The 19,475-nt window shown below is 39.9% G+C and overlaps 1 protein-coding gene across 1 annotated transcript in view; it reads right to left on the bottom strand.

Moving 5' to 3' along the window:
• Nucleotides 1-888: 888 nt before the first annotated feature.
• Nucleotides 889-19,475, bottom strand: part of IGF2BP3 (insulin like growth factor 2 mRNA binding protein 3) — a 111,316-nt gene continuing 92,729 nt past the window's right edge. The window contains exons 14-18 of the mRNA XM_039712965.1: nucleotides 12,781-12,900; nucleotides 8,685-8,759; nucleotides 5,650-5,781; nucleotides 4,444-4,557; nucleotides 889-3,508 (exon numbers count right to left, since the gene is read on the bottom strand). Coding sequence (XP_039568899.1) covers nucleotides 3,407-3,508; nucleotides 4,444-4,557; nucleotides 5,650-5,781; nucleotides 8,685-8,759; nucleotides 12,781-12,900 — 543 coding nt within the window. The 3' untranslated portion in view covers nucleotides 889-3,406. The remainder of the gene's footprint in view (nucleotides 3,509-4,443; nucleotides 4,558-5,649; nucleotides 5,782-8,684; nucleotides 8,760-12,780; nucleotides 12,901-19,475) is intronic.

The following is a 19,475-nucleotide window of genomic DNA, read 5'->3' as shown; positions in this document are numbered from 1 at the left end:
AGGGTGCTGTTTCTGAAAGTTTGATATTGACATGGAGAAATGAGCTTAGTGTGCCCTGTGAAATGCAATACTCTATGCAGTGCCTTCTACAGATGTAATATCTTCAATTCCCTCTTTCTACTGGTTGGTCCCAGGAACTGAGCTGTGAAGTAGGAAGGCAAATGAGTTTGGAAAACAAGGTGGGCATCCCAGTTCTCTTTGAAAACAAAGAATTGTGTAATTAATAATGCTCCTTCATTCCCTAACACATCCCTCTCACATGTAGGCATTCAGTTAAATATCTGGTCTCATTTTACTCCAAATAATGTTAAAAAGGATCTAAATGGAGAGGTAATACCACCTCAATGGCAAGTGGTGTATTTGGGTGGTCATGGTAGGGGTGAGAGGTGTGAACATTTGTGCGGCTGGTTCTGCCTTCTAGGGCCACAGTGATGACAGAGCTTCATCACTCCACCACAGTAAAGACTGGGTAAAAAAAAGCTTCCCTCTCCCCTGCCGCCCCACCACCCCCCCCCCAAAAAAAAATTACTGCATTTCTAATCTCGTGTTTGTCCTGACAGTCAGTACTGTCAAGTCCACATTCCTTCCACAGCAAATGAGCCTAAGTGAGTGGTGCAAGGCAAACCATGAACTGTGGGTTGTCCTACTGACTATATGGCATTGTTAGATGGGAGGAAGAAGATTAATTACAAGCCACAGGAGTCACAGCTTGTTTTGGGAAGTGCAAACATTGTAACATGGCTGTCCTAGGAGCTGTGGAATACCTGTAGGTTACTGCTCATCTTTCTCCAGTTATTACAGACAGAAAACCAACTTGATCAAAGCAGCACAAGTACTCAGGACAGTCTGTCCCTATGCCTCAATAATTTAAAAAAACACCACACAACTTTATCTGATGATAGGAGTTAAACTCTTTATTCCATTCAGAGGCATCTGGCAAGTAGAGCTGCATTGGGGGGCACATTACAGATGAAAAATGATCCATACTTTCTGGATATTGAAATCATTTACAGTATTTACTTTCTAGCTATTCCCAAATACTCCAAATTACCAAGTCTCAATTGAAAAGAAAAACATGAGATACCATATTAAGTCTAGAAATTTAAGAAAGATGACAGTATTTAAATCAGCAGATGTAAATGCAGCGCCTATCTGTAAAGTAATTTTTAATGGAAAATAATGAAGTCAAATCCTTCTCAAATGTTAAGAAAGGAACGTCCGACTGACTTAAGCCTCAACAAAAATTAAAATGCTATGTACTTTCCATACTTCAGAAATTTTAAATTCATTGTAAGAAAAAAAATTATCCTAAAGGCTAGATGAAGGTCACTGTCAAAAAAGGAAAAGAAACTCATTTTCTTTGCTAAAACTACAACATAAGTTTGTGGTTTTTAAACCAATTAGTAAAGAAGAGATGCAGGAAAAACACTTCAGACCATTTTCAAAATTATCTAATCTGTACAACAATGATCTTTGGGAAAATTATCTAGTCTATGTAGTAATGCCTCTATTTCAACATGAACCTAAGAGGTAGATAACAAAATGATGAAACAAATGTTTTTGCTCGCTGTGCCCCTCAAATCAGTGCAGCATGGTGATTCTGATCATCTCATGCACAAAAAACATCACAAAAAAAGGTTCAGAGGTAATAGCATGGCTCTGTCGACCACACACACACAGGCGCGCACGCGCACACACACACACAGCAGTCTTTATGCACCATGTGTTGCCACATTTTTTTTTCTTAAACTGAGGTAGACTGAAGTTTATTGTAGAAACTTGAATGTGTCACTATTACCACAATCATCATTCAAATTACATTTGGAAATTTTTAAATTTGGTAACTTTCCTGTTATCCCTGCCTTTTGACATTTTTTTTGTTCTCCTCTAATGGTTGGTTGCAGAACGTGCATAAATCCTGCTGCATCTATTATAAGCCAGGCTAGAGAGGTTGTTGTTTTGTTTGTTTTTTTTTTCTTGTAATCATTTTCAAAACCTTCAAAGTGGCTTAGTGTGGCCCATAACAGCGGCTGGATATGTAAACTTAGCCTTTCATTATCTTTCAATGTGATCAAACACTGTTTGACCTTCCCCCATCGTGGTAACTGAAAGCAGTATGATGTGATCTGCAGACAGCAGAGACCCTCCTGGCCTCAAAAATGCTCCAGCAGATCAAGTGTTCTATCAAACTGAAGATGAAGCTTGCTCTTTGAACAAAATGGCAAAGTCCAAATGGGCTGCAAATGGTTAAATGTAGCATTATTAGGTAGTGATGGTCAAAGGCACAAAGGGTTCATGCATTCAATCAAGTAGCACAAAAAAAAAAATTCAGCCTCTTGCAGCCTTCTAAATTTTTCCCCCAACCCCAGCCTCTTGCCATCACTTCCTTGTCCTGTTCCCAAAAAAGTACCGTCACAAACTTTTTCATCCCATCTTAAAAGAAAACTAAACGGCATTGCTGCTATCAGAATGTTGGCATCATTCACTATCTTTTGAACATTCATTGAATTTTTTTTTAAACAAATGATGGTGTTGAAGCCCTCAGGAAATCTGAGGCTGTGTTTTTTTTACCCACCTTACTCCCATCAGCCAGCAGCTAGAAGTGCTCTACTATATTTTTCCCCGATAAGTCTGTAGTACTCCTGGCTGGTGGCTGATCAAATTTTAATTTTTTTTAAAAAAATAAAATGCTCAAGAACTATTAGCTTTATAAAGTATACAAAATACCAAAAAAAAAAAGCAAAAAAGGAACAATTTCTCATTGAGGTACTAAATGCCTGAGGTAGTTTAGTAAAATGCATATTTATCTTTTTATGCCCTGGCCAACACCATTCAACACTTCCCTTAGGTTATTCATGGCAGTGTTATGTAAAAATGCAACCAAATTCTTTTTAAAAAATGCCACTTGTTTCAACATTGGGACTAACACTTAAACTCTTATCAATACCCTTGCTCTAACCCTAGCCCACCCGCAATCCCACCCTCCAAATGTGTTTATTAACTGGACCTATAAGAGCAATGCCTTTTCTTTTTTTTGTTGGTTTTTTTTCTTTTCTTTTTTTTTAACCAGTGAACTCAGAAGAGAAAGCTTCATTAAACCAAGTTCTAAAGTTGTTGGGGAATAATAAGAACAATAAAAAAGACTAACGAGTTTATGTTAAATTGTGAGAATAGAACAAAAGGGAAGTGAAGGGGTCCTTATTTTAAAGCTGGGTTTCAAAAGTTTGAGAGAGCCTAAAGAATACATTCTCAGAGACAGCGTTCAACGGTTGCCTGGTCCTCGAACAGGTGATTGGCTTGGTGGATCTTCTGCATAAAACTTCAACAGGTGCTCACCACCTGTCTCTCTGTCACACAGTCTGTCTTTGGTCTGGCATCTGTCTCTGATGGGCCATTTCCTAAACCTTTATTTCCGTCTTGGCTGAGGCTGTCCGCTTTGCAATGTTTTTTGCTGTTGCTGCTGCCTTCTTACCTGAGCCAGTATTTCCTGAATTTTTCTCTGAGCAAGCTGAAGGACACAAAGAAGAAGAAACAACGCATCATGATGCCATGCTGCAGTGACTGCTGTTTACAACCAACAAGAGATGCTACTCTGATTAAGAAAATCTGGAATGACTAAATTTCTAGTACTGACTTGATTACTTGTTAATTAAAATACACTTGAAATTAATTGTGATGTACAGCCTAAATTTTAATTTTTCTTCTCTTTTCAACCTACCATAACTACATGCATGGTCAGTTTTCTCATCTGTAGTGTAGAACACAATAGGTAGAATAGGTAGAGGACTACCAATGTTGAGATTATTGAAGCTACAGCCTTAATTTTACTCTTCTGGAAATACAAATGTTTTATAAGAGCTACTGTTGTAATAAAGAGGGTACCATTTTTTTATACACTAGAGTAACCAGAAGGTCAGACTTCCAGGACTTCACAGCACCCCCCATCTCCTTTCTAAACTACAAGTCACCTGCAGCAAAGTATCAAAAGCAATGAGTCTGCATTAAGTGAAGGAAGGAATCTTGTGATCTTTTTCTTTATATTATATCAACAGATTGGGCAATGTGGATGAATTACATATCTGGGTGTATTCTTTCCAGATCCTATGGTATGGCTTGTGTCTCTGTTCCTTCTGAATTTCAGCCCAATCACAACTTGGGTTTTCTTTTGCTTTTAGCAAAGTTTTAGCAGTGCCAGAGCCTGCATAAATTGACAGAAGAATTTAAGGAGACTGTTTTGCATATGTGAATGTGCAGTATTGTTATAAATCTCTCTCACAGGCATGAGGAAAGTTTATTGCAGCAAGACAACCAGAGGAGCCTGGCAAGCACTGCTTTCTGTATCCTGAGCAAAAGTCTTCCATCCCTTGGCTCCTGCACGTGGCTATAAAAGAAAGACCATGGAAACATCAAGGCAAATACAGAAAATCATTGCAGTCCTCCTACCTGGCATGCATAGAAGTGACCAGTTATTTTCACAACCACCTGATCATTTTCATCAGGTGTCTGGTCACGAGGGACTACAACTTCTGCACTTGTCAAGTTTTGAAGCTCATTTACCTATAAACAGATAGTAGAAGTCAGAAAACTTTAACAAACGTTATACAACCACCAAGCGTCAAAGACACCAACCACTGAAATATCATCCTCTAAGCTACATTTTTTTAAACCCCTCACTAACAGAAAGCATCTTTATGCAGCAGTGTGCACTCTGTAAGCTGAGCCTCATGTGCCTCTTAACATAAATTAGCACCAAGTCCTCTGGGTTTGTAGAAGTGTTTTAAAGACTAAATACAACACACAGAAGGTGTTAAATACATGGCTTTAAAAAAGAAAATAGATGCCACAGTATTTACAGTTGAGTTAAAAGGTGTAAGGTCAGAAAATCATACAATATAGGGAAGAAAAATGCCAGATTTTCCTTCAAAAACCTACACAATACAGAGAACTTCAGACTGAGCAGGTGGGAAATTCTGTTTGTTCAAATTATTTTCGGCAGCTTATTAGGCTTTCGTCATGTTAAATAGAGGTAAGGTTAGAGTTTTTGTCTCATTAAAACTAATTTTATTTTAGAAATGCTTATCATTGTGTAATTAAAGTTTTAGATGAGCAGCTTCTCAGACTTGTTTGTCCTTAGACCTCTTGCCACTGCAAGTAATGGAAGAGGCCACACTGCCTCCTGACACTTGACCTAAAGACCCTGTTGCACTCAGGACTGACACCCAAGACATGGTCCAGTCTTTGCAAATATCATCTAGCTTCTGACTTAACACCATATGAAAACACCTGAGCACCAGCACCTTTTTTAGGATTGAAAAATCTCAGTGATGTTATTTTACAAACTGAGTCTAAGAAATGCCATCAATTTAATTGAAACAAAGATAGGTACACTTTTTTTTGTAATACTGAGGTCTGAACATGTCTTAAATTTCTACCACTTATTTAGAAATGAAATAAATCTTTCTGAGATTGGCTTCAACTCCACAGTAGAAGAAAGGAAAATGTAACAAGTACAGTTAAGAAAGCAGCTCCTGCTTTAATGTAGCACCAAAGAATTAGTTTAGCTAAAAGTTTAAGCTTTATATGTTCAGCTTTTTCACTGAATGTGAAACATAACAGAGCAACACTAAGGGTTTTATTTCAGCTACTTACTGTTTTGCCTCCTTTACCAATAACTCTACCAGCAGCATAGGATGGCACTTTTATATGAGCCTCAAGTTTCACTTCTTCTTTAGGTCCAAAGAAATTTTCTTCTTTAAGTTTTCCATAGATTCTCCCTTGAGCCTGTAAAATTGCTTTCAGTTAGAGAATGTTCTTCTTGGGATCTAGTTAACATCAAGAATTTCCACAGAAAGGAGAATTCTTAGTACACAATCCTGACAAAGTGTTTTCCCTAATAAATACACTACTTTTCTAAAACAAGTCTTTGTACCAAACTAGGAAGTACCAGTGTCCAACTTAAGGATTGCTTGACAAACCAGGGAACGACACAGCAATTTAACAGAGATCATTATTATTATTATGCCTTTGAGTAGAAATACTGCTTTTAAAAGAAACTACCACATTTCTGTAGAGGTAAAGAGTGGTGGAGAGAAGAACTGCCAGGCAGAACAACAATCCCAAATTTTTTATTACACCCAGAAGCACAAAATGCAACTAATTGATTCAGAAACCCATTATTTTAAGATGCTAAACTAAAAAAGCCACAACACCCCAACAAGTCATGGTCTAAAGACTCCAACTGAAGCAAAGAGCTTGCTTTTACAATCCATTACAACATATTGTTTAAAAATAAATAAATTTGCACTTGCTCAAATTTCCAAAGTAAAGAATCAAACTGCCCAGATCTAAATAGTTCCATGGGAACAGTATTATTCCAACCAGCACACAGTTCCTTTTTCTGGGAAACACAGAAGTGCCAGATAGCAAGAAGAATGTCCACTGAGAGTAAGGTTGTACATTTGCTGATTTTTAAACACATTTATTTCCTTATTCACAGCCATTTTTTGGCAAATTTGTGAGAAATGGTAACCAATCTTCTACTCTTTGGCTCCTAGATGCTTCAAAAGAACATACATTACTGCCAAATTATAAAGAAAGATGCAATGTGGACTTCTTTAAAAAAAAAAAAAAAAAGGTTGTAGATGGTCTTCCAACATCTCCAATCTGTCAATTCTTTAAAAGGTCTTTAGGAATGAAACAACATAACTGGGCTGCAAGCCCCTGCACAGTAAAATGGTGGCTGAAATGTGTTGTCTACCCTGGATTCCACTTCATTTTCATATATCCCAGATCCCAGGCAACAGAGCCATGCACGAATAGCGGTGTCACAGGGGTGCCTGAACCCTGGGCAGCACTGCAGCAGAGGCTCTGAACAGTGGCACATTCCCTTCCCATTGCCTTGCTAACAACTAGCCCTGCACACTGCAACATCCTCAGGCTGCAGCAGCAGAGGAAGAAAGGGATGCAGCCACTGCAGCTGCCGGGCACATGAATCACAGACAGCAGAGCGCAGTAAGGAAAGGATTGACAAAGTCATGGGCTCTGGGGTAACACTGCCTTTCCAAGAGCCCATTACTCATCTGAGCAGCAGCTATTCCCTCTCCAAGTTGTTGAGCACCAGTTTACATTTTTGGTTCCCCAACAACCACTGTCCCAAGAGAGGAGACCCTTCTTCATCAGAGTTTAAGGAAGGTGGACCTGGCCCTAAGGCCAGCTTCAGGTTGACAGTAGTGATAAAAGGAAGGACTGAGCTCTGCCTCTGCCCATCCCAGTCAAGAGGGATTGCTCAAAGAGAAGCTAAAAGACTACAAGGTCTGGATCTGAATAAAGCCCCAGAGACAACCCCTTTCCTTCCTGGAGACCAGCATACCCCAGGAGCATTGGCTGCACTATGACACTGATGCACCTTTGCAAGCAGAGCTCAAGTGTCAAGTAGTGACTGATTGATGTGGTATTAAACTATGTATGAAGTGCAGAAAAGGGACACTTTCTTCCTTGCATGAGTCAGGTTGGAGAGAAGAGCATCCAGAAGAACCCTGTGGGACTCCCAGTTTATCCTGGGGAGGAAACCTGAGGACAAGCCTTTGCCTAAATGAAAAGTCAGGATATAAGGGATGCCCAAATTTCCTTTGCCATGCTACTCCTTGAGGGCAAGTCCACTGACACCTGATGAAAAGAAGCCAGTATCTGACCTTGTGCTGACCCCAGACCATAAGAGTATATGTGGCCAAGCCCACATACACACAGAAAATATCAAGGAGACAGAGCTTCCTAATCATGCTCTGCCTTCAATGGCAGCTCAAATGCATATGGTAACTGAGCAACAATCCCAAATACATCTAAGTTTGTAATTACCACTGCAAAATACCTGCCCTGATAATTTTCCAAAAATCCTAAAGGCATTATTGAAACTGATATCCCTGAAGTTTGTGCACCTCCTTCTTGCAAGATGCCCTGAAGCAAAAATACAAAGTCAAAAACGAGAACAGGCAAGAAAACAATGCCAGGATACAAATTCTCAAGTGACTTTCTACATGCTCCAGGCCACATCTGTGATGATGCCAGGCTGCTGCACTGAGCTGCCTGCATCACTCCTAGCACAGTCAACTCCTTTTGGGGTAACTAAATTTATCCCTTGACATTTAAGGCAGAAGGCCACTCTGGAACTTAATTTGAGCACAGATGGGATAATCAGGTTGAGTATCTCCTTGTAGTTGCGGTGGAAATACAATTAGAAATCTTGCATTTATCTGCAGAGCTACCCAAAATGCATTTTCCATTTGGCACAAAACAGCAACCTGGGAAGACTCAATTTCATCTGTCAGCTTTGTTATTTCAATTAAGCACACAAAACTGTTGCACATACCAAGAGAGATTAAAAGACTCAACTCAAAGGTGCTTGTAGATAGAAGAGACATTTAGGAGTGTAATATGGCCATATTTTTATGCTAGACTTGATTCTTACTTACATGAAACACATGAGTTTTCAGGTGACCAGAATATGGCCTCTAATAGTACTGTATTACTCATATTCCTATGAGACACCTTTCAGAAGAAGGAAAGCTAAACTCAAGTATTTACTAAAATTCTGAATAAAGCATGCTTGGAACCAAGACTTTTGTTTTCAGTATTGTCCCTTAGGATCCGAAGGGCACTACATACTGACAAGTTTTTGTATGTTGTACCTTGAACTGAGCTTCTGGGGGTCCAGTGATGATAACCATTCTCAGCTTAGCATCTGGTCCTTCAGCAGGGGCAATCTGGAATGCATAAACATAGCTATTGGTAGCTGTCTTTGAAGGAATAGTTTAAAGCCACCTCCTCCCCATTTCAGTCTCACATTCTGTTCAGGAGTGAAAAATTATTCGTTACAGCAGCAGCATCACACTTCAGTCATGATGGGTTTGTTCTCTTTAAAGTGCATTAATTAGCTGTAATGAAATATGGAGAAACTGGCTAAACCACCATGAGCAAATTTACTTCTGAAAATTAAAGACACAGCTACTCATTCACACATGGCAGGATCCCACACGGCATTTTCATGTGGCTGTGAGTGATGTAAGACATGTAGCCTTCAAAAAGACAAATCTGGTTAATAAACTGAGATTCTCATCCCTACCCACTAGCTTGAATAGTCCTTCTAACAAGTTTTGCTCATTAGCAAAAGCTCTCATCCATTCCCCTGAGAACAGAAGATCACTTTACTGTTGTAACTAATCAGATCCAAAACATTCCTCTGTACTGGACAATGTGTGACCCAAATAAAAATTAAGCTCCACCAGAGCTGAGACAGAGATGCCTGTAGGGTCTTTAGCAGTTCATGTCACCACAACAGTAAGATTTCTGTGGGTGTTTTTCTCAGACTCCAGTGGCATTGAATAATTCAAGCTAGCCTCTGACATTCCGAATGAATCTTTTGTTTATCTCAACTGACATTTCCATTGTTGCATCTAGTATTACATAGCTGCTGTTGAATGAGCAATATATTAAACACTACAGAATTTCATCTCAGCTGTTGGCATAGGGATGTTATTCATATTTAACAGCTGTAGTTTATTTCAGACAAATTACAAGTCACCAGGCATCATTTTCACTAAAGAATTTTGCTAAGGAAAGTTTATAACATTATTCATATTGTACCCTAAGATGGAGAAGGCATTACATACTAGTTATCTGGTTTGCATATCTATTTTTCATAATTTATGAATTCCAATTGGCTAGATCTAAAAATACACATTAATTTTACAGCAGTACATTTATACGACATGACGTTGTAAGAACAAGCACAGACTAAATCCATTCATTCTCTGGAAAAGGTATTTTAGAGGGGCAGAATTTCAGGACACATTTAGAGGCAGCTGACTGAACAGAGTTCAGCCTGACAATTGTCATTCGTGTAAAATGGACAGATTTGTCTCTCAGTCACCTCTAGTTTTCTTAGCAAACACCAGCACCTTCATTAAAATTTTACAAACAATATTTTCTATCAAATCTTCATTACATCCTATGTGTGTCTAAATATTCTGGGACATATTTTGCTTTAATTTTAGCCTAGAATACTCTGTTCTCAGAAGCTGGGGTAAAGCATGGCTGAGGGCTGCAAAAGAAACATAGACCAACTAACATTTCAATGTCTGAACAGGTAACCTAAGAGAATTCTGTGCTAATTTTGTCTGTCTGCCCTTGGAAAAAGTAGTTCTATACATACAAATAGCATACAAGTTGTGAATTTAACTTTTGAGATTAAGCAACTTTACATTCCTAACCAGAAAACAATATATTATATGCCAAGCCACAAACTCACAACTTTATACACCCAAACCCAGCTTTCATCAGGAAGGGTTGCTCTGCAAGGAATTTATAACCAAGGAGATGACAATTGTTCACAAGAGGTCCCAGCACCACAGGGTGGGCAACAGACAACTCAAATCTCTGCCTGGCTCTTTTGCTGAATAATTGAGTCTGCTGGAGTGCCACACTGAGCCTGCCTGGCCAAGCAGTGAGCCCCAGCACTGGGACACAACCTGAGCTCAGCAAGAGCCATGTTCACCTCTGAGGTGACAGCCTGAACACTGCAGCCTCGAAGAGAACCCCAGTGCATCTGCAGTTTAGTCTTACATCATGGGTTAGGAGTTTCACCAGATCTACAAAGCTCAGAATGAACACAGAGGAGATGCAGGAGGACGTAAAAGGCTTTCAGCTGTAACGAGCTACAGCACAACTCAAAACAAGCATTATGTACAGACTTACTTCCTCCACAAAGTATGGTTACTGCAGTTTGGCAAGTTAGAAGTTACTCAGGCAGCACTTCCTCCAACTCTCAGCTAAAAGCACAGATTCCTTGATTCACAATTTATTATTTCGTTCCAAAGTTATGACAGAGGGTAAGTTGAAGTGGGCCCATTTCAACACGAGGGAAGTTTACAAGTTTTGAATAATTTACCAGTTGCCATATTTAATACTTTCACACAGAAGCAAGCCTGATGCTCCACATTGTTCTGCCAGATTACAGGTTAAGTTGCATTATTTTAACAGATAAATACACATGCAGTGTCCCAATTTTGCAAGCACACCCTGAATCTGTGTACTTTTGTTAAGATTTAATCATAGTTTCACAAAAAAACACCTTTACTTTTTTCCTACTGAAAGAACAAAAGACCAGAGCCTGAGAAAACTTTTATCTGAATTTAAATTAAGACAGAAATGTTAAATGCATGGGGTAGAGTGGTGCCAGCCAGTAGAGGAAGCCTGAGGCCACTGTTAGCCAGATGCATGAGAAATACTGGAAACTCCCTTTCCACTAAACTGTCTTCCAAGGACCAACTGAAGAACTAGTTTGGACGGGTTCTTGGAGGTCCAGATTGTTTCACATTTCTCTTTCCACCTAGCAGTACCTTCCACACACTGCTTAAACCTTAGATACAAGCTGCAGGAATGGAGAGGGCAAGAGGAAATACATATGATGCATCACAGCCCCATGCAAGACAGATTCAATCAAGAAATATTAACACCTCTCATTTTCTCCTGTTTCATTTTTTCCCCCTAAAAATATGGTTATTAGTGCTCAATTAACATAAACAATCTGGGTAATATAACTATTTAGCATTCTGTTCAAAAAAGGATGGAGTTGGGCAGTGTGTCATTGGTTGACTGGCCAGTAAACAGATCAGCACTAGGCAAACCACACACAAGACTCATTCATCAGGGTTCCCAGTTATTCTGCTCTGCATACTTAGATGAACATCTTCCAAGCCAAGCTCAGCTTCACCAAATTCAGCTAAGCATGGCCAGCTCCTGCCCTGTGCCCCAGACTTGTGGCAGATCCCTGCCATAGCACTCATTAAGCACATCACTCCATTGAAACGAAAATAGAGAGGGTGAGAAAAAAACATTTTATCTGTGCAGTAAAATGTCCATCTCAAAGCATATTAAAGCTGTACTTTAAATGCACTGTTCTCTAGGATTTTTATTTTAATTTAGGCCAAAACATTATCTTTACAGCATAAAACAGCATAAAATATTATTTGTAAGAAAAAAATGCTCAGCCATCTAGAGAAGATACTTGTGGTTACAAGGGGATTAGTGGCAAAAGCCAGGGCCTTCCTAAGGCTGCAACTGGTTCTAAGCCCTGTAGACAGCCAAGAAAGATTTCACCAAATTGACTAAAACTCAAACTTCAGTTAGAGGTCAGCCTGTGCAAACCATCTTGTTCTTAGCTACCCTGAGGTGGTCAATACACAAACAGCTGGATGTTAAACCAAATAACAAGAAGGCAAGTGTGCTGTTTGAGAGCTGACTGGCCCCAGGAGCCTGGAGCAGCACATGGGTGAAGTTACACCACCAATAATTCAGCATGGAGCCATTTGAGCTTGACAGCCTAGACCAATCCATCTGGCACAGATCAAGGGCAGCCACCTGAACAGGGACTTCAACTGGGCTGCTGTGTTCAGAAGTGGAATTCACCCCACCAATTTTCACTTTACCTAAAGCAAGGAGAAAGCCTTTAAGCACTGCATCATTAAGGCACAAGTCTGTTTCTAAGACCACCAAAGTAGTTTTCTTTGCAGCTTATATTTCACACCTCAGGAGACGTCTGAAAACATGCTTCTAATTATCTTGTCTCAGGGAAGATTAAAAGATGATTTATAAACAAATGTACTATTTATCACATCATATTCTAAGCATGGAGTGGGGGAGGATGTTCAGGAAAGCACGGCTTGTGCAAACTTGCTGAAGGTGTCATGTAGAATAGGCAGAAAGTTATAGTTGGTGTAATAATACCTTAATAGATGCGCCTGCAAAACGAGAAAGTTGTTTGATGTGCTGTCCCTGCTTGCCAATAATAGCTCCAACTGCCAAGGCTGGGATGAACAGATGAACAGTTTCAGACTCGGGCTGTTGCTGTGGGGAAGAAGGAAAAATGCAGTGAATGTTTTTGAACATTATGAATCAGACTGACAGGAAAATGGGTACAGAACAGGCATGCATGGAAATGAGGGGGAAATAAGATTTCCCCCTGTGATGTCTGAGTATTAAGGGTCTGGCATTTTGGGAATCACAAAATCCACAGAACAAGAAAACCAGTTTGAGCCAAAAGAGGATTCTTTCATCTTGTATGAAATACTCACAATTTTAATGCACAGAATTTTAAAAAACAATTGAGGAGTTGCATCTTTGTGAGGCTTTCAACTCTTACCTGTAGCTGTCTGGATACTCTTCCACCTGCAAGACCCTGCACGTGAGGCTACTACAGCCTGAGCAGGCAAACTCTTTCTAGTTTCCCAGTTATATTTTTAATTTTAGATTGTGCTGAGAGCAGTACAAAAAGCCTCAGAGTTACATATATGCTACAATTTCCTTTGTGTGGGAGTGATCTGGAATGATAGCCAGCTTGAAATCTGCCAGTGATTCCTCCTGTGTAACATTATGCAACAGTTGGAGCCCTGGCAGCATTCCTCACACAGGCTAGTAAATTAAACACCGTGTTTCTGAAAAGTGAGAGGACCCCAGCGTTGCACCCACTGGATATCAGGCATCACTGCATCTTCCTACTGCTTTCAAGCAGACACCCCAGCTGGAGAGCATGACATAATGCTCAAGATCCTCTCTACGTGGCAATGATCAAACTGCAGGGTTGCAAGTGCCACAGTAAGTCACAGCTATGTTAGCAGCCCCAGAAGAGCCTGTCTCAGAGGAAGGGAGCACCATAAAGCACACCCCATGCTGCTGGACCATTGATCCATCCGCTTCCGTCAGGGCTACCCCTAAAAAGCATTTCACACAAGCCTTTCTTTGAACTAGCAGGTATTTAAGACACTACACACCTCTCCTTCTAAAGTTTTTCTTCCTCTGTGTACCCATCTCATGCATTTTCAAAATTACTTTTGCTCATCCTCATTAAGACAAGCCAACAAGCCCCTTTGGTGTGGAGGTATTTTGAGGCAACGTATTTTGAGACATCCTTGTCCTTGCTGTCTCAGTACCCACCATGCAGACCAGCACTGAACACCAGCAAGCAGAGCACGTGGGACCAACCAAGCTCACTGAGCTTTGCTCAGCTGTGTATTTTGATAGGAATACAGGTGCATAGAGAAGCTCGCCTGAACAGCTTTTTCTATGATATTTTCAGAAACAGCTCCACACCGCTATATGCAACACAAAGCAAAAAGCAGATGCAATCCTAAAAACAGCACCCCCAGCTTATTTTTAAATTTCAGTAACTCCTTTCAAGGTTAAGTCTTTCAAGGCAAGGTCCCACTGCATTAACCATAAACAAATCCCAACAAAATGCTCGTTTCCAAGTTTTACCACTTCATTTTCAGTAAACACAAGTCAACTGTAACCCGAGGGGATACGAATTCCAGGCACAGCTCCACGTACCAGGTGAAGAAACCCCAAAATAGGATATTGGGAACAGAAACACTTTAGGCAATTGCAGCAGTTGCACAGTTTACCCCCTGTTTCACACATACAAGGCATTAGGATTCAGAGGCATTTCATGCTGGTTTAAGTCCACATGGATGCAGCCCTCCACTCCCAGCCTCCCCACTGCCTTGTATGCTTTGAGGCCAGCAGGTTTGCAGATCCAGCTGATTTTTAAGGCAGGCAGTAAGTCCCTGACCCAAATAACCAGAGCAACACACAAGTGGCAGTCTGTGACCAAAGGAGAAGTAACAACAATTAGAAAATAGGAAAAGGTGGGAGCACCCCTTTTAATCTGCCTACAGATCAGTTTAAAATTATCTCAAAACTACACCCTAAAACTACATATTTGTAATGAAAGGTACAGTCACTTCAGTATATAAGTTAAACCAGTTTCCAGAAGATTACTCATATTCTCCTCCTGTTATTACAGACATCCTGAGTGTTGTCATAGTAAGTCATTTTACATGTTCACTGTGAATCCAGCAAGATTTCCAGCAATTTGGACATGCTACTGTAGGTACTCATTTGATCTTAGCACTTCAAAAAACTGTTTCTAAATGGTTGCAAGTTCATTAAGCATTTGGGTTTTTCCAGCTTTGTTGCAAGGAGCCATTGCACTGGGTGTAGAGTCAACCCCTCATTCCAATCCTGACAACTTATCTACCCCCCTTGCTTGCTCCTCTTCTTGACCCCTACATTCAATTGTCCACACGTGCTCCAGCTCCTGAAAAAATTCACTGCTGAAGTTTTCCCTTTCCCGTGCTTCTCCAGCCAGCCTCTTCCAGCTAATTACTACAACACTGCAGCAAAGCAAACTTGTAATTTGACTTGGTTTTCAAGAATTTACACAGCTTCTACCTAAACCCACCTCCAGACACATTTCTGTACCATAGAAACAAATCAAACTTCATTATTTTTGTTTGCATATATTTCCTGCCTTCCCTCTGTTGCCCATCTGCCTGCTGAGCAGTTTTCCCCTCTCGTTCCCAAAGTTTGATTTCAAGCCACTTTCTTGGCTGGATTCAATCCACCACTGAAATTCCTTTTTGCTGCTTCACCCTTAAGCATGAAACACAGGCAGCAAAGGCAACAGAAGACAGAAGATGTACATGTGCCTTTATAACTACAATCACCTCACTGTAGCACTTTCCTCCCATCCCCTTCCTCATAGTTTTGACTTTTTGATACATTTCAACTTATTTTTTCCTAAGGGACTTTTTAACAAGTCCTTTTCTGTGAGTTACTGAGGTTCCTTAATACTACACTTGCATTTTGGTGCAATAGTGATACATGTTTAAGGAATAGTGGAGAATCTGTCAATATTCAGCTGTTCATTCTTGTCTGGAGTACCACATTGCATATACATCTAACCAAATTCATCTCCAGTATAACATCACACATAACTTAGAGAAATTATGTTATATACACTGATTTTTAGCCACTCAAAAACCATACTCCTTTTTCTTTTTTTCTTCTTGCAGAAATCAAGTCTAACCAAGGCTTCTGAGAGTATCACAACACCAAGTTCAAATCACTATCTGTCCATCTCCTTACCCACAATAATTTTTAAATCCTTCTGTATTTACTGGAAACCTAGCCTGCAAAAGAAACACATCAAAACATAATGCAATGACTACACCACCCATCAATCTTACAGATGCTTCTGGGGATCTCAGGATGGAAGAAAATCAGCTATAATTTAATCTTACCCATGCCACGCCACATAAGTCATAGAGCTTTCCAGGAACTCCTAACATGAGTTATATCAGAAATAGATTCCTAGACCTAAAACATATGTTAGAAGCACTAAATTTAGGGAACTGATTTCCCACTCTGTGAAATCTGAGCTTCAACGTTCACTCCCTTATAGCCAAGTCTGCTTAAATATATACTTACAATTTAAAAGCCAAAATATGTATGTGTATATATTTTTTGACAAGAGTAAGATCTCTTGGACAATTTTCTCTTCTTCCCCATTCAGTTTATTTTTTTCCCCACATAAGAAAATATTTTATTCAAAGTCAACCCAGCCCTGGGAACAGACAGGAATGCAGAAAGAAAATCTTTTAGAGTAGCAGCTTGGGTTCACCAAGATTTATAGTCCATGCATCGACCCTAATCTGCAAGTAACCATCTGCAGTATCTGTGATGCACACACCACCTCTTCTACCCTCAGCAATATCTGCAGCATGGGCTCATGGCCAGTCCACCCAAATAAGAGAAGTTTGTCTTGTGCAGCTGTGGCACACAGATACCACTGAGATATTCACTTCAATGGAGAATCTAGGTTGTTTTGGGGTTCTGGGTTTGTTTTTTTTTCCAGGGGTTTTGCGTTTCAAGAGAAGAGCTCCAAGAAAACAAGATTCTTAGATATAAGAAACAGATTCTTCAAAAGCATGGTGACCAGAAATAATTAGTTCAGTTCATAAACAGCTGAAAATACTTGCTTTGTTTCTGCAAAAATCGGTCTGCTTTAGTCACAAAAAAGGGTTGATAAGGAATTTTTGTCTCTATCCAGCACATTGAACTAATGAAAACAATTTTAAATGCTGGTTTTGTTCATTAATTGGATTCCAATTCCATCCAAATATTGCCTGATGAAAATCAGAAGTTAAAATAAATCAAGCAAATAAGAAAAGTATCATTCATCATTTTTTTAACAGAAAATGGAAAAAATACATTACCCAAAGCAAATGGCAAATTGCATACTTGTATAAATGGAAAGATATATTCAGTGTAAGCAAAAGTACAGACCACTCTAAGGCTTTCAGAAAGGTAACCAAAGTACACATGTAAAATTTGATAAAGCAACTTAAATCAGATTTCCTTCTTGCTCACTTAAATCATGAAACCATGAAAATGGTGATCTAACACAGAGATGGAAATTAATCTCCCCCACTGGATGACACTAAGCAACTGCTACAGCACATTACTAGCTCTGACTTTTTACACTAACACAACTCTTTCCTGAAGCAGCTTGGATACACCTCCTTCCATACCCCCTGCAGGTCCCTGAGCTCCAGCCATCTGTCCCCAGCCTAACAGTCTATATCAGCTATTTGTTTTCTTTTTAAAATATTTCTCTTTTTAAATTCCCACCATCACTATCCAAGACAAACTCATCTCTTGGTAAATCCTGTAACCCTGGCTGCTTCCCCATTACACTGGGCTCACCTGGAGCTCCTGCACTACATGTAGCATCAGGATTATCCCCTTCACTCCAGCCAGACCCTGCAGCCCTACAGGAGATTTTTCCTTCTGCTGCCAACCCTACACATTAACTCTTAGGCAACTGGCTTAGCACAGCCATCATTTCCTGGTTTCCAGAGCCTCAGCAGGAGTGAGGTTCTTCCTCTCCTTGGGATATTGCCACTAGTCCTTCAGCATGAGGGCTACTGCTCCACACCAGAGCTCAAAGCTGAGGAGTCCCAGCCAAGAAAATTTGCAGATTCACTCTTCTTTCTGCAATTCTTGCCTGCAGGGTTAGAAAGATTTGTAGAGACCATCTGCCCTTAGGATAAGGCTGTTATAACTTTTCTCTGCCAACTCCTGGTGCATCAGTCCTACAAACTGCAGAAAGCCACACAGGAGGAGAGCTTTTCCCTTACCTGTTAGATTGTCAGAAAGAAAAGCATTGCTCCTCATCTCACACTTGGGTAACAGAGCCATAGTACAGCCAGGCAAGAATGAAAACTCAGAAAAGTAAGCTATGACCCTCCAGAGTAGAGGGCGGTAGGTAAAAAAAGCAGGTTTCAAACAACTACAGCTGGGGGAATGGACATCCTATTTGAAAAATGGCACTTGAAAAACAAAACAAAGAACAACACAGAGCAACAAATAATACACAGAAAAGCCAAGAGAGGTTTGCCTCCTCAGTTCTTCCCCAAGACGACCCCTCCTCTTTTGATTTTGGCTGATGATGCTGCTAGGTCAGTCCACAGCTCCCTCAGTCAGCATGAGTCAGGCCTCATAAGGGGGTATATTTGTTATTTATGTCCCTCAAGTTAATTTGAGCATTAATCTCAGTCTTTTTCTGCAAGTCTGCCAACACTACAAAATTTTTTCCAGTCGTGTGCGTAAGTGTCTCCATAGACCCCTTGCTCCATCAAATGCATGTGGTTGGTAAATCCTTGGCAACATTTGGGATAAGGCTGTAAATCTTTAAAAATATTGTACCCACTGAAGTAAATAGGCTTTTAAGCCAGACATGAATGAGAGAAGAATCAGATCTTTCCTGGTTTCAAAGCTTGTTATGTTTCATGTTGCAAATTACCTTAGCATGAGACATTTATTTTAAGTCACAAAGTCATGTTATCCATTTTGAGTCAGCATCAGGATTTTTAGTTATGAAGGAAATATTTAAGAGCTGTTTTAAGACTGCATGGAGCTACCATCTAGCCTAGTGAGATACTGGTTTTGGTTTGTTTTTTTTTACATAGTAAACAAATCCACTTGGTAGAAGTAAATAAATACAGACAGTAAGTGACTGCATTAAAAAGTTGCTTTTTTTGTCTTTCTACCCCTTCCCAACAACCATCATAACCAAGACAAGGCAGATTTGCAGACAACTCATTCAGTCTTCCGAATACCCTGAGTTTGTCAGGAAGTGAGGTATCATATTATTCAAACCCTGTACCAGATCCAAAGCCAAAATTTAAACCACGTTTTTGCAATGTACTGTGAAGAATTATCCTGGCCCACAGCTATATTAAATGCTCTTATTTATTTAGTAATAAAAACTTGCAGCAAGGGGAAATGAATATTAAGCCAAGTATCCTTGAAGACATTCTAGTTGGATTCAGTGCAATGATAAGAAATAAGCTCGAGATGATGGTGAAAGAAATCCTAGCGTATTCATTTTGCAATACTAGCGCTAAAACTTTAAACCTTCATTGGAAACAAGGGGCTCATTAAGGAAAACAAAATTTTAGTAGATAGGTCTAACATGATCCACAGTTTCACAACATCCTTGCAGATACACCTTGTGGCACCATCTTGTACAATCACTGGGCTGAAGTGCTGCTGCCAGTGCAAATCAACAAACTGCAGCC

Source organism: Passer montanus, unplaced genomic scaffold (assembly GCF_014805655.1).
Source record: "Passer montanus isolate IOZ18808 unplaced genomic scaffold, ASM1480565v1 scaffold10, whole genome shotgun sequence".
Taxonomy (NCBI): Eukaryota; Metazoa; Chordata; class Aves; order Passeriformes; family Passeridae; genus Passer; species Passer montanus.
Note: the sequence above shows the minus strand (reverse complement) of the source record. Positions and strands in the feature narration are given on the sequence as shown.